We start from the raw sequence: 15410 nt of genomic DNA, 5'->3' as shown, positions 1-15410 counted from the left end.
TCAATGTTGTATCCATATATCAATCATTGCAATGTTGCTCGGGCTAGTACCCACCCAACTAAACTGGAATCTATTTTTCGACTGCACAAGCGAGCTTTAAGACTAAGATTTTGTGTTAATCGTAGACACCCCTCTGAATCATTGTTTGCTCATGCAAGTATTCTTACTGTATATCAAGTGAATCAACTTCAAATTGCTTTATTTGTTTATAGCTCTATAAGAAATTTATTTCCCCAGCACCTTTTGTAATATTTTTACTTTTAATAATGAATTTCATCAGTATCCAACTCGTAGTAGTTGTCTTATTAGGCCTCCCTACTCTCGCACGACTCAAACCCAGTTTAGTGTATTGTATACAGAGGGTCAAAGATATGGAACAGTCTTCCCACTTCACTCACTGAGCTTTCTAAAGAACTTTTTAAACAGAGAGTCAAATCGTTGCTCCTAAGTTGTCTGAATTTTCCATTTGGGTTTATGCTCTAAATCTAATTTTAAGTTGTTTCATACAAATTAAATGTGTTTTTGTTCGTTTTGTTTTTGTTTTTTACGTAACATATTGTTTTTAAATTGTTAAATGTTATTGTTTCTATGGAGATTGCCACTTATTAAGTCCCTTGGAGGGTTTTTCGGCAATCATCCATCACATCTATTTTTGTGTAATATACAATACTGTCTTAATGTTTTTTTAGTGAAAATAAAATAAATCAAATCAAATCAGACTCATCGGGCTCATCTGCTAGTTGAGAGCTCCCTAGACATGTCTATTGTCATCAGCAATGCACTTTCTGCAACGGATTGCTTTTCCTTGATTAGTATACAGTTTAGTAAATTGCATCACTAATGGTGTAAATGATGGAATATATAGCCCATGCCGTGTCCCGCTCAGCTATTATAGAAAATGTTTCTGTTGTTGATGCATGCTTCATAATTGGATGCAGAGGGAATAGGACTGAAATTGTGCTTTTGTGTGTTAGTACTTAAGTTGCTTGACACTTTTTAAATGGACATTTCTCTCTGCTATTCAAGGAATATTTAGATTTGACTAGAGTTTTTAAATGTGCACTGTGGCTTCTTTGATGCCCGCATAGAGATCTCCTCAGTTGTTGTCTTTTCAGCGATATCTACAGTCATTACCAGTGTTGCAGTGTTTTATGGGTGGCCTGGCATTGGCCTGGTATATTTAGTATTCCATCCATTGGGCTGTTTGGCTATCAGCAAGAGATTTAACTGTAATCCAGTTTGAATGACTTCCAGCAGTTCAGTTTCTTCAAGGTACACACTCTCTCTCTCTCTCTCTCTCTCTCTCTCTCTCTCTCTCTCTCTCTCTCTCTCTCTCTCTCTCTGCGCCTGCCTCTGTATTTCCTTGTCTTTTGCTTCCTCTTGTTTTCTGTCCTGTTTTCCCATCCTCTCCATCTTTCCCCTTTTGCAGGAAAAAGGAACAGGCTACCACAAAGAAGGACCGGGTCACCCACTGCCTGACAATATGTGAAAATATTGTGGCTCAGTCTCTGAGGTAGGCCTGACTGATCTGAATATATATATATATATATATTTTTTTTTTTTTTGAATCAATCAAATTTACATTGAGTGTCTGTAATTACAGTGACCTAAGCTTAATATGTCATTTTGAGTTGGGTTGAGACAGTATGAAAGTTCACCCCTTCTGTTTTTTCCTCACCCTTTTATTATGGTTTTGAATGTTTCAGGTTTAAACAGTTCAGACTAGTAGTATTGACGTATACAACAATTGAATATGTATGTGCGTAATGACATTTGTCCGCCTTACTTTTTTTCTCTATGGTCCTGGGAGCAGAACGTCTCCAGAGTTTCAGAAACTGCTGGGTATTGCCATGGAGATGTTCTTGCTCTGCAGTGATGACAGCGAATCAGATGTCCGAATGGTAGCCGATGAGTGCCTGAACAAAATCATCAAAGTGAGCATGACACCAGACTATCGTCTCTCCTTTTTTCAACGTCATCCTTCATTGTTTCTTCAATAATAGGAAAGAAAGTAGATCATCAATTACTTTTCAGTTGGTATCCACTAATGACATGGCGCATTTACAGACTAACAAGTCTTGATTTGAGTTTGCATGATGTGACCAGATGTCTTTTTACCTTATCAGTCCATATAATAATGCATTAGTTTTGTCAATTTAATTTTTAAATCAGTTTTTATTGTTGTTTAATGTTGCCCAGGATGATCAGGTGTGATGTTTATTTTTTATGTTAATTTTTTAGGCACTGATGGACTCCAACCTGCCTAGACTGCAGCTGGAGCTGTATAAAGAAATAAAAAAGGTATGCCATATATGTCTGTGCAACGGTTTTATTCTCACAGACTAATGACCAAGGTTTGACATTTGTTTCATGTAAAGTGTGAAAATTTAAACGTTTAGTGTTTGTGTATCTCTGTAGAACGGTGCCTCTCGGAGTTTGAGGGCAGCTTTGTGGAGGTTTGCTGAGCTTGCTCACCTCATTAGACCTCAGAAATGCAGGTATACACACACACACACTGTCTGAAAATGACTTTTTTGCTTCATTCACATGACCACTATATTTAAGCCAAAGTCAGGCGACAGCAGATTTTGGTGTAGATTGTAAAGCTACTATGTGTATTTGTAATTGTTTGTCTCAAAATCATCAATTGTTAGGGGAAGAAGCATCACTGTCTAACTCAGTTTTAAATGATTTTTACTACTCTTCTACTTTCTTCTACTTCTGTTTGCATTCTTATCCCTCCCTCTATCCCTTGTGGTCCAGACCCTACCTGGTTAACCTGTTGCCATGCCTCTCCCGAATCACCAAGCGACAGGAGGAGACCGTACAGGAGACTCTGGCTGCTGCAATGCCCAAGATCATGGCCGCCTTGGGTAACTTTGCCAATGATGGCGAGATCAAGGTATCCACACAAAGCAGAAACCTTGAAACCGTTTGGTATAGAACTTAAATTTGGCCTCAAATATTTTTTTCTTTGAAAAATAGTTTTGCTTCATATTTTGTGTTTGGGGATTTGTTTCTTGTTTCTTCTCTTGTCCCCACCATCAAAAAAAGGTTTGAGATAGAGGTGCTCTAAGCGATGTTTGGTGACGTTACTTCTTGTTGACGTTAGAAGTATTTTCAAACAAAACGAGACTACTTTTCCCATCCCTCCTCATCCCGTCCCCTCCCTTCTGTGCTTCTGTGCACTAACCCCCCACCCCCAATACCTTCTTGCGGTTATTGGCTGGAACACTGTATGTGTATGCTTGGTGGTCCAGGTGAGCACAGTTTGTTTTAGTTGCCGTTTGTAGACGCTAGGCTGTCTACAGACACCGTGTGTTTTTTTTGTTGTTTTTTCCCCTCGGTGTGTTCCGGGGGCAGGCAGCTCGCAGATGGTGAGGAGATGTTTGCTGTATGTGACAACAAATGTTGTAGCCTAAAACACGCGAGACATCGCTTAGAGCACCTTTTAACATACCTGATTATTATAATAATTATTATTATATTATAATTATTATAATTATCATTATTAAAACAAGCTGAAGAAAGGTGTCCTTTTTTAGGGTTTAAATTTCCTTGTTTGGCTCCATAAACATTTCCTTTTGAAAGCTTTCTCCCGTCCAGCACTAATTTACCAAAATAATAATATCACTAAATTGAATACCATTTATTCAAGGAAATATGCATATGTTGCAAAAGCTTGCTGTCGTTGTAGTCCAACCATTTTTGTTGTAGGTGCTGCTGAAGTCATTTGTGGCCAACCTGAAGTCCAGCTCCCCCACCATCCGACGGACAGCAGCCAGCTCAGCCGTCAGTGTGTGCCAACACTCCAGACGCAGCAGCTACTTCTACACCTGGCTCCTAAATGTGCTGCTGGGTAGGGCCACGCCCACACTCATACTCTGGCCATGCACCTTCTTACCTGCCTAGTTGTTGCTGTTTGTGAACTAGTTTGGTATCTTACTGCTTTTAGCTACAGCACTCCGACTACCAACGTTCAAGTAGGGAACACGCACCCTGACATTCTGCTCTTCTCTAGGTCTGCTGATTCCAGTGGATGAGGAGCACCTCAGTCACCTAATTCTGGGGGTGCTGTTAACCCTTCGCTACCTGATGCCTCTGCTGCAGCAGCAAGTCAACACCACCAGCCTCAAAGGAAGCTTTGGAGTCATGAGGAAGGAGGCTGATGTACAGCCAACACCTGAACAACTGCTACAGGTTGAGAGAAGAGATTGTGTGGACATCTGTGTTTGTATATTAATTATGGAGTTTTGGCTGAATTTCATATGTATGTCTGAAGGTGTACGAGCTGACCTTGCACTACACACAGCACTGGGATCACAATGTGGTCACGGCAGCTCTGGAGCTCCTGCAGCAGATGTTCAGGACTCCCCCGCCAGAGCTTCTGCACATGCTCATCACCGCAGGCAGCATTCTACATGGCACCGTGTTCCGCCAGGACACTGAGAGCCGTGCACGCTCCAGCAGCATCCTTGAGCTCATTGGTAAACACATTGATCAATCAGGATTGGCTTCATAAAGCTTTTATACAATGTTTTAATTTATTAAACCTTACTAAAAGACTTTGCCATGTCATTAGTTGACCAAACTGTGTTGGTGCGCTACTCTAGTTTCTGCTTTGGTCTGTGTTTGCAGCCTTTTTCTTTGCTTCCTAACTCTTTCCCTGTTCTCTGTAAATAACTGTTCTGTTTCCTACGAGTCCTTCTGAGCTTTTGCTGCTTTTCTCTATTCTCTTCTTGTGTTTCTACTTCCTATTTCCTGCCATATGCAGCAGGTGGAGCTTCTTCCTGCAGTCCACTCGTTCTCAGGAAACCGAGAGGTGACTGGTTCATTTATCTCTATGTGCTCACCTCTATCCTCTGGTGTTTCAGTCAGGGTGTGTCACCTATGGTGGTTGATTATCCTCTAAATTGGGGATATTGTTAATGATGCACAATAATTACTTTTTAATGTATACATCCAAGAAAACTGAGGCAGTCAGATTTTTATTTATTTATTTATGCACTTAGTTAAAAGTAAATTTGCATCACCCAGGTTTTAAACTCTTTACCTCTCTTCAGCGAGTGTATGTGTTGATGTTATCTTATGTTGACACACCTGTTGTTTCCAGGTAAAATGCTTTCTGGGGAGGAGGATGGGTTGGAGGATGACGCTGAGAGAACAGAGGTCACTGCTGGTGCCTTCACAGGTGAGGATGCACCCTCTAAGAGGCAGAATGTAAAGTATTTGGCAGCTTCGCTTTTTAAACTAGCCCTAAGCAGCAGTACAACATTGACTGTGTGTCTCTGTCTTTCAGCGGCAGTTGTTGGTGAAGATGGCTCCTCCGCAGCCCAGGTGGACATCATCACAGAGCAGCCTCGCTCCTCCCAGCATACCCTGCAGCCTGGAGACTCAGTGGACCTCAGTGCCTCCTCAGAGCAGGGTGGAGGCGGGACATCTGCATCAGACACTCCTGAGTCACCCAACGACAACGAGGAGGAAATGCTGAGTCGGAGCTCCAGCGGTGGTGCCAACATTACTCCAGAGACAGCTGACTACACTACACCAGAGATGGAGGGAGGGCCTTTAGGTGTAGGTGGGACTCTGCTAGGCACTAATGATCGGTCACTTCCACCCAGCGACTCTTCCCAGACCACCACGGAGGGACCAGACTCCGCTGTCACCCCTTCGGACGTAGCAGAACTGGTCAGTGTGACTGTGTGGGAATGCATGTAAGATTTAATTTGATTGGAAAATACAGCTTGAACATACAGTTCTTTATTTCTGTGTGGATATAGATGTGTGTGTGACAGCGTGCTTCCCTAGACACCGAAAGACTTAATTACCATGCAGTGCTATAATTAACTATGAACCCAACATGAGTCCCTAATGGCAAACTTCCCGGTTTATGAATGATGCTACACTTCATAGAGTTAGGATTTGTAGAATGGACAAAATATTCATTTCCCACATTTTTTTTAACTGTTAAAGGGCAGTATCAGTGGTTTTGCATACTCTAGCCCATTACTTAAAAATGTCATAAAATTGAAATAACTGTAAACCATTTCCCAAATTATAGTAAAATGTTTTAAGTTGATATCCTTTGCTTTCGGATAGCCGTTAGCTCCAGTTCATACTGTACATTATTAAAAGCAACTTTTTGTGACAGTAGTGTGCTGTAGAAAAATTCTGACATTTCATCTTGGGTATAATCTGAAATGATAGTGATAATCAGAAGTTTAAATATAGGCAACTCCGCATTCAAAGAGATAGGATGCTTGTCCTGTTAGGGCCTTTTCCCACAGGCCCGCTGTACCATGTCATCTAAAAGATTTGGTAGCTGGTTGGTATTATGTTTCATACTTTAAATAAGTAAGTAATGGAGTTCAACATGCAAACCACTTGTCATCTTTCACATCTTTTATGATGTGAATACAGTATTTAGTAATTTACTTTAAAAATGTTGTTATAGGATAAACCCTTTGAGATGCACCATCTCGTTTAATAAAAGTGCTCCTTAGAATACATAGAATTACTGTAGATGTGATGTCACACACTTGATGCAGTCATTTGGATTTTTGCTGCTCCCCTTCAGAGACATTTTTGTGTAAGATTGTCCACTCTAACAATTCTACCTCTATGGTCTTGCCCCCCTCTCCTTTATCCTCCGTACCAGTCGCGCACTCCATTGCCGCGGGTGATTGAGCCGTCCCCTCCCTCACCAACTTCCACCGAGGGTCCCGATGCCACAGACAGCGACTCTTCTGTCTACACTGCTTCGTCTTCCTCTTCTTCTTTCTCTTTCTCCTCCTCCTCCTTTTATGCCACCTCCTCCTCCTCTAGCACTAGTGACCAGGTCAGCCAATTGGACACTTTGAACAGAGTGGGAGGGGCTTGCTTGTCTAAAAACCTTTTTGGCTTTCTCCTTTTCTTTCATCACAGCCCTTGCATAGAACTTGCCCTGCTTATTTCTACTTTTCCCTTCTTGTTGTCAGTGACAATACATCATGCCCCTTTCTGTCCTCGTTTTTCAGTGGTTCCCTCCCCAAAAAAGGATGCTTTTAAAAGACATTTTGTAAAAACAAGCATCCCCAACATCCCATGCTGATGGCTTGCAGTGAAGAGTTCAAAGTAGAAGCATGAAGGCCATCTGTTCCTTAAATTGTTCTACTTCAGATTTGGTTCCTTCTACCTTTTCGAGAGACTGTGACAGGCTTTTGTTCCAGCGGAGGCCAAACCTGAAAAAACAAATATTTGAATTTGTTTTTGGATTCAGTGTACTTCTTGCTAGGAAAAAAGTAGTTTGCTATAACATACCATGTGTACCTTATGTAGTCTATGTAGTTAAAAAATATTTGCTTTCTTTATCTTTGACGAATTAATTTCAGTGTTGAGTAGTTTGGATCAAAAGCTTGCTCTTCCTCTGGTGGATTGTGGCAACCATAATTGCAGAGTTCCCAAGCCTGTGCTTTTTTCTATGTGTAGTTGACTTGCTGTGAATTAAGTGACCCAAGCATGATCCAGTAGAGGTTTAAAATGGGAACGTTTGTTTGACTTGCGGTTTTAGTCGTGTTTGTTATGCTGTGTCTCTGTCCTCAATCTAACTCGATAATGAATGAGTTGGAACTCTTTAGGTAACCTTTGCATGCAGTTGCATTTTCTATATGTTGCGTTGGGTGTTTTTTTTTGTATCGTAAATTAAGTTCCTCACTAGAGATATTTGCTCTGTGTCTGTGCAAAAGGTGCTGGATGGCAGTGAGAGCCAGTACTCTGGGATGCAGATCGGGAAATTACAGGATGAAGAAGAGGAAGGAGCAGCACCTTCCTCCCAAGAAGAACCCCCAGAACCATTCCTACAGTCAGCACTGGGTATGCTTGTGCAAACACAAAACAAACTGGTTTTCACTGAAAACCGGTACTGCTTTTAAGTGAAAGCTCTGCTTATTGTTTCTATGTGCGTTTCCGTGCAGCTCTGAGCAAGCCTCATCTCTTTGATGGCCGAGGTCACAACCGGCAGGGTTCAGACAGCAGTGTGGACCGCTTCATAACAAAGGACGAACCTGCTGAACCCGAACCCGACAACAAGGTAAAGATAGCGCCACGCTAAAACATCATGCCAGGTTTTCGCACCAGAAGTTGAAGAAAGCAAAATGATGCATCTGTCTCTAACTCTAACTGCCTGCTTCTTAGCCATCACGAATAAAGGGTCCAATCGGACATTATACAGACCAGGGGGTGGAGCCACTGGTGCACTGTGTAAGGCTTCTTGCAGCTTCATTCTTACTGACAGGAAGAAAAAATGGTGAGTGTTGTCAAACTGCTCAAAATATGCCATAGGTGTGTTTTAAAAATGTTGTCCTGTTTGACTACAAAAATAATGATATAAGCCTAAATAAGTACCAAAGACACTAGGCCACTTTTTGAGATGCTCAATATTCCATGATGTAGTAGTTATGTTTATTGTTTAGTTTTATCTATGCAAGGCTGGGCTGGGCTTATGAAAGCCTAAATAAAAAAACCTAAAGCTACAGATGTTCTATTTCATTAGTTAAATTTACGCTACTGTGATACAAAACTTATTATAAAACCTTAATCACAGAACTGTATCTTAAATAATGATCAAGATTTATAGACAAAACCACAAAACAATGTTATTTGTTTGTCTCGCTTCCTTTCTGGTGTTATATGACGTGTGTGTGTGTGTCTCTCTCTTTCTTTGGTGTGCTATGTTTTTATAGGTCTGACCCCTGACAAGGAGGTGCGAGTGAGCGTGAAGGCTCTGGCAGTCAGCTGTGTTGGGGCAGCAGCAGCGCTGCATCCTGAAGCCTTCTTTAATTCCCTCTACTTGGAGCCGCTGGACGGCATTCCAGTAGAAGGTAGGGGCATAAAAAGTTAAAGACAACCGTATTTAGATGATGCGTGACACCTGAACAGGTCGATTTTCACAAAAGGCCTATATTGGAGATTTATGGACAAAACTAATATTGTGACACTGATCATTCAGAGCATCAGTTTTTAGTATTACTTGATTAGAACACCATCATACAGTTTTCACAGGAAAATGAATTCACATATTTAGAGGCCTTGGCCACCCACACAGGTGTTTCCACTTATTCAGGCTGATTAGGCCTCTGCTCAGGTTGAAGATTAGAACTAAATTGAGATTTAGTTGAGGTCAATTGACTTCAGAAACCTATAAACCAATGGGACTGGGGGGGTTATAAGAGGTTGTATCAGGCATTAAGTGAAAACACCTGTGTGGGTGTTCAGGGTCTTTTAAAATCCTACTTTGTGGCATTATTTAGACATGAGAACTGTCACCCATAGTATTGCCAATTAGTCATGATAGGATTAACTCTGTAGTTGTCCGTATTATTGCTTATTATCCATTCAAATAAGCAATAATACAGACAGCTACACTCCTCAGTGTTGTAGTATGGACATCCTCTCAATCTCCAACATGGGCAAAATACTGAAGTTCAAAATGTGAATATTTTTATTGAAAGAGCTGGCTATTTTTGTTGATCTGTGGCCTTCCACATTCACTTGAATTATAAGTAGTATAACTAAGTTCACTATTTTTAATGGAACGCAATAGACGTTTTGACTTGTCATAGTAGGAAAAGCACAGGTGATCCTAATAACATAACTGTTGCAGCTAACTTGAATTCAGCCATCATTGGTTTCATTATTTACTCCTGTGCTTTTCCAACTGTGACATGTCAAAATATTGCGTGAGCAGGCCTGTAGTGCAATTTTGACAAATACTGCAGTGCAAGTTACAAAATGTCTTAATTCACAACCGTCTTCAGCACCACTTTCTATCTCTTACCCCTTGCAGAGCAGCAGTATATCACTGACATCCTGGGTCTCATCGACCATGGGGACCCCCAGATCAGAGGGGCCACAGCCATCCTCTGTGCAGCCATCATACAAGCCGCACTCACCAAAACACGTTACAACATACACACTTGGCTGGCCAGTGTTCAGAGTGCAACAGGTTAGTGTGTGTGGTTGATTTGTATGGAAGTGTTTGGTTTGGTGCTGACCTGTTCAATGTTGGGACAGTGTTTTAATGGTTCTCCCTCACCTGTGGGACCTGTTGCCCTACAGGTAACCCTCTGTCCCTGGTGGACTTGGTGCCTTTGCTCCAGAAAACTCTGAAAGATGAATCCTCCGTCACCTGCAAGATGGCTTGCTCTGCAGTGAGGGTAAGACATATCTGAAATAGTGTTGGTAATCTGTGCTCTGCTTAGGTTTGAGTCTGACATTTATTATGTGTGTTTCAGCACTGCATCATGACTGTGTGCAGCAGTACCCTGAGCGAGCTCGGCCTGCAGTTGCTGATAAACCTTCTTGCTCTGAAGGACTCATCCTATTGGCTTGTTCGCACTGAGCTCTTGGAGACCCTGGCTGAGATGGACTTCCGGTAGGCTCAATGCTTTTTATGTGTGTTACTGGAGCTACTTGTTAGGGAATTTTGCTGTCATGGGTAGCCTGCACTTTCTGACTCACTATATCCTACACAATAACAAAGTCTGTTAGATATTGTCTTAAATGCAACATCACGTGTATTAACTGTGATCACATTCTAAAGATATTCACTCTTTCAGGTTAGTTAATTTCCTGGAGAGGAAAACTGAGACTTTGCACAAAGGGGATCATCACTACACTGGGGTAAGTTCTCCATTACTGCTGTGGAAATGCAAGTCTTTGTTGAAGCTTTTAGACACACACATGCAGGGTGTATCCTAAAAGTATTCAACTTGAGATGCTGAGTTGAAAACTTTAGTCCTTAATTTGTCCACATTCCTCTCTATCTAGCGGCTGCGGCTACAGGACAGAGTCCTGAATGATGTGGTCATCTGTCTGTTGGGAGATGATGACCCCAGAGTCCGACACGTGGCAGCCTCTGCTGTCAGCAGGTGTACTATGTCTTCTCATATACTGTATTGTGTATATACACATTTTTTAATAAACTGGACTTTTCTGTAGACAAGCACACTTTGATTTTTCTTTGGTGCAATTTATTAAAACTTCTTTCTCATAACTCTTCTAATCTTTCCCACATGTCCCTGTGTCTCTTCTCTTTACTAGGCTAGTTTCCAGGTTGTTCTATGACTGTGACCAGGGTCAAGTGGACCCAGTAGTGGCTATTGCCCGGGACCAGAGTTCAGTCTACCTGCAGCTGCTGATGCATGAGACCCAACCCCCCTCCCAGTTCACAGTTAGTACAATCACAAGGTACATGAACACACAGACACAAGGTTCTTTGGTGTCACGTTACTAAGAAACTATTTTCAAGATCACTTGTTCCTTCTATCGTACCTAAAGTATGTTGTACAGAACTCTGGATCACAACTTTGAAATTAAGTTCAAGTGGTTTAATCCCAGAACACAATCTCTGATCTGACTCTGCGCTTCTCTCTGTCTGCCAGGACGTACAGAGGATACAACTTGTCCAACAACGTGTCTGATGTGACAATCGAGAACAATTTGTCCAGAGTCGTCACTGCCGTCTCCCATGCTTTCACCTCCTCTACCTCCAGGGCGCTGACTGTGAGCTTTCAGACACACTTAACGCTTTACCTTTTATTTTCTCTGCCTACTGTTTAGAAAGATGAGTGTGTGTGTTCATGTTCAACACCATTTCTTTTGTCTGTTTCAATGCAGTTTGGCTGCTGTGAGGCCTTGTCCCTCCTGGCTTTAAATTTCCCAGTGTGCACTTGGAGTACAGGCTGGCACTGTGGCTATGTCAGCTCCAGTAGCAGCTTTTCTTCCCGCTCTAGTCTCAATCGCAGCAGGGGCAGGGCCCTCAGGTTTGTGTACCCTCTCTCTGGGGAATTCATCCTTTACCTGTACATTTAATGCCACCTTCGTTGCATAATATGCCAGACAACACACCACTCTTGTTCTTCATTTCCTCTTGTTTTTCTATGCCTCCCTGATTTCTATTCTCTCCTTGTCCCTTTGCTCTGCAGTGTGTCACAGCCATGCAGTGCTCCAGCCTCTTCAACCTCCTCGTCTGCACCAGACACCGAGCGAAGGACTCTAACTGTAGGAATGGCCAACATGGTCCTCTCCTTACTTTCTTCTGCTTGGTTTCCACTGGATCTCTCTTCGCACCAGGATGCACTTTTGCTTTCTGGCAATCTGCTTGCTGGTGGGTGATATTATGCATTCAAATTTTACAAACCATACTGCTCATGTAACTTAAAATTATACTGCATTTGTAAACATACTAGAAATTACTTAAACAAAAGCAGTAACCTAATGGATTGAACAGTCCCTTAATTATATTCACAGCTGTGGCTCCTAAATGCATGCGCAACCCCTGGGCTGGAGAGGAAGAGGGCACCAGTGGTAGCACAAACACCAGTGGAGGCCCAAATAAGATGGAGGAACCCTGGGCAGGGTTGTCTGAGCGCTCCCTGGTGGCCATGTTGGAGCAACTCTTCTCTCACCTACTAAAGATCCTCAACATCTGTGCCCATGTACTGGATGACACACCACCTGGACCAGCGGTTAAGGTACACGCTCAGAGTTTTGTGTTTGGTTTAAATGGCTCATTGTCAAAGTGATTTTTTGTAATATACTGGCATTTATCTACTTATGCCAAGTTACATCCACAGGAAGACCATTGTATTCACTTTTTCTATTCTGTTCCCTATTTAAAGGCCACCCTCCCCTCCCTGAGCAACACCCCCTCCCTCAGTCCCATCCGGAGAAAAGGCAAGGAGAAGGATGCTGAGCCCAGTGCTGCCCCAATGAGCCCAAAGAAAAGCAATGAGGTCAACACAGGTAAATGCCCACCTGACCCTGCACTAGCACGGGCACAGATAATCTCTCTGAGGCATCTGTGAATATTGAAAAAGTTTTGATGTTGTGCTTTTTGTGAGCAGGCAGGCCAGCAGACAGCACTGGGTCAACAGCTGTAAACAAATCTACCACTCTTGGCAACTTCTACCACCTTCCACCCTACCTCAAGCTCTATGATGTCCTCAAAGCTACACATGCCAACTACAAGGTCAGAACACACATCCGTTTCAAATGACTTCCCATCATAACAGAAACGGGTTAACAGTTTTTAGTAGCCTAGATGGTGGTTGGTAGTGGTGTTACTTTTTTTTTTCTTTCTTTCTAGGTAACACTGGACCTCCACAGTAGCCAAGAGAAGTTTGGAGGTTTCCTGCGTGCCACTCTAGATGTTCTATCCCAGCTCCTGGAGCTGGCCACACTACATGACATCAGCAAGGTAAAGATATGAAATGGTCTTTTTTGGAATTCAGACATTGTAAAGTGTTTATTATTGGGAGCAGGAAGGAGGAGGTTCTGGTTGATTGGACTAGATGAAAGCAAATTGAATATTTATAACAAAGTTAATTTGTTCCATTCATATAAGCCAATGTTTAAACACTCCTATTTCCTTGACTGTAACCATCAATTAAATAAAATGTACTATATTTTCTTTCAGTGTGTGGAGGAAATCTTGGGCTACCTTAAGTCCTGCTTCTCCAGGGAACCAACCATGGCTACAGTTTGTGTACAACAGGTCAGTAATCTGTGTTTATGTCTCTGATTGTATATTTATTTAGTTTTGTATTGTAACATTTGTGTGTGGTGTCTTTATGGTTGCAACATTGAGCGGTGTGCTGCAACCGGTGCGACTCCACACAGAGTGAGGCTGGTTCCTGCCGACAGGGCCTGTAAAGGCATCGGGTTTTCCTGTGCGATGGTTCCATACATCTGTATACACACAGTAATATACTAGCTAATTACTAACTGTTAGATAAACATGATGGAGGATGATGTAATTTTCTGCACTGTATAGCAGTCTAGTTTCCTAAAAATAATTTATTACAGAAACGGCCCCTAGAAGAGAAATTTGAGGATTTTTATTTTCTTAAAAAATTAATCTGTTGAAGATATATTTTTTTATAAAGCACAGCCAGCCAATCTGACTGATCTCGGAAACTGTTAGTTAGGTCCCCTTCAGTAATTACTCCGCAGAGACCTTAGCCCTCACAAAGCAAGTAGACCGAAGTCACTAAATTACAAGGAAACATTTAAACAGACATATTGCAGGATGTAACAAGATTCAAACATCAACACAAAACTGGTAATAGGAAATATCCTACAAGACACTGTTGGAACTTAATTATGATTTGGATGCAACAAAAAGGTACTGATTTGTTAGATGATGAATATGTTCCATTCTAGACATTCCAGACTAAATTTGAGAACACATTATATTTTATTTAGGTGGAAGAAATGTGCCTTTAAGGACGATTCCGGTGCAAAAGACGGTACCTTTTGGTATACAGCCAGGCACCATTTTGGGAAAACAGTCACAACCAGTTGAACAACAAATTAGTCTGTACACTTACAAAGTTCTAAATGCTTCGGTTTACATGTAGGAACCCTCATTATGCAATTGTGGAAGTGTGGTACTATTTTTGAGCCTTGTTAGTGGTATAGAAATAACCATTTCTTTTTACTTTTTCTTGCCCCAACAACTAGCGTTATAAGCTAATTAGAGGTTTGCGCTAAAACTGATCACATTCGATTAGCATGGAAACGCATCCAAGAGAACGGTCAACGGTTTTCCTTTAATAACTGAAGAAGTCTCTTTCTTTAGCTGTTGAAGACCCTGTTTGGCACCAACCTGGCCTCTCAGTGCGAGGGCATTCTGAGTGGACCCAGCCGTTCCCAGGGCAAGGCTCTCCGTCTTGGATCGTCCAGTCTGCGACCAGGCCTCTACCACTACTGCTTCATGGCGCCATACACTCACTTCACTCAGGCTCTTGCCGATGCCAGTCTTCGTAACATGGTGCAGGCAGAACAGGAACACGACACCTCTGGGTGAGTTTTAGCAACACACAGATTACACTGCATTGACATTTGTATGCATGGACTGACATAATTCCAGACAAATTCACAAAAATGAACATGTCGAAAACAAGTAGAACATTACAGAACTGGCCTTTTTTCCACTTGTAGATGGTTTGATGTGATGCAAAAGGCTTCAAACCAACTGAGGTCCAATATTGCAAATGCAACACGCAACAGAGGAGACAAGGTAAACTTACACTTAAATCTTTTTTTTTTTTTTCTTTTTTTTTAAATAAAGGATGATTTCCATTGCTCATTTGCTTGAATACAATGCTGCTGTTCTGAAAGTTGTGGCCTCATCTTTTTATTTTCCAGAATGCCATCCACAACCACATTCGTCTGTTTGAGCCGCTGGTGATCAAAGCTTTAAAGCAGTACACTACCAGTACGTCTGTGGCCCTGCAGAGACAAGTACTGGACCTGCTCGCTCAACTTGTGCAGCTTAGGGTCAACTACTGCCTGCTGGACTCAGATCAGGTAAAAGAAAAACAAATACATGCTTTTGCATGAGTTCATCTTTAAATTGTGAAATTAAG

The 15410-nt window shown here is 41.9% G+C and overlaps 1 protein-coding gene and 1 non-coding gene across 13 annotated transcripts in view; both read left to right on the top strand.

The window, feature by feature from the left end:
• Positions 1–15410, top strand: part of htt (huntingtin) — a 34052-nt gene that overhangs the window by 1193 nt on the left and 17449 nt on the right. For 4 of the 12 annotated variants that reach the window (XM_032526669.1, XM_032526604.1, XM_032526662.1 and 1 more), the window contains exons 2-33: positions 1430–1513; positions 1802–1934; positions 2242–2301; positions 2419–2498; positions 2764–2902; positions 3718–3859; positions 4022–4200; positions 4283–4487; positions 4775–4822; positions 5114–5191; positions 5300–5688; positions 7725–7851; positions 7953–8068; positions 8173–8284; positions 8721–8858; positions 9824–9982; positions 10096–10193; positions 10272–10411; positions 10596–10659; positions 10807–10907; positions 11080–11226; positions 11421–11541; positions 11656–11801; positions 11964–12145; positions 12289–12512; positions 12660–12783; positions 12885–13009; positions 13127–13237; positions 13457–13534; positions 14621–14844; positions 14983–15061; positions 15190–15351. In XM_032526669.1, coding sequence (XP_032382560.1) covers positions 1430–1513; positions 1802–1934; positions 2242–2301; positions 2419–2498; positions 2764–2902; positions 3718–3859; positions 4022–4200; positions 4283–4487; positions 4775–4822; positions 5114–5191; positions 5300–5688; positions 7725–7851; positions 7953–8068; positions 8173–8284; positions 8721–8858; positions 9824–9982; positions 10096–10193; positions 10272–10411; positions 10596–10659; positions 10807–10907; positions 11080–11226; positions 11421–11541; positions 11656–11801; positions 11964–12145; positions 12289–12512; positions 12660–12783; positions 12885–13009; positions 13127–13237; positions 13457–13534; positions 14621–14844; positions 14983–15061; positions 15190–15351 — 4315 coding nt within the window. The remainder of the gene's footprint in view (positions 1–1429; positions 1514–1801; positions 1935–2241; positions 2302–2418; positions 2499–2763; positions 2903–3717; positions 3860–4021; positions 4201–4282; positions 4488–4774; positions 4823–5113; positions 5192–5299; positions 5689–7724; positions 7852–7952; positions 8069–8172; positions 8285–8720; positions 8859–9823; positions 9983–10095; positions 10194–10271; positions 10412–10595; positions 10660–10806; positions 10908–11079; positions 11227–11420; positions 11542–11655; positions 11802–11963; positions 12146–12288; positions 12513–12659; positions 12784–12884; positions 13010–13126; positions 13238–13456; positions 13535–14620; positions 14845–14982; positions 15062–15189; positions 15352–15410) is intronic. The other 8 variants (XM_032526634.1, XM_032526626.1, XM_032526678.1 and 5 more) reach the window with 5 other exon arrangements.
• Positions 13600–13729, top strand: LOC116670814 (small Cajal body-specific RNA 14). The gene has a single exon (XR_004327133.1).

Source organism: Etheostoma spectabile, chromosome 2, assembly GCF_008692095.1.
Source record: "Etheostoma spectabile isolate EspeVRDwgs_2016 chromosome 2, UIUC_Espe_1.0, whole genome shotgun sequence".
Classification (NCBI taxonomy): Eukaryota; Metazoa; Chordata; class Actinopteri; order Perciformes; family Percidae; genus Etheostoma; species Etheostoma spectabile.
This window is presented reverse-complemented; position numbering and strand designations above follow the sequence as displayed.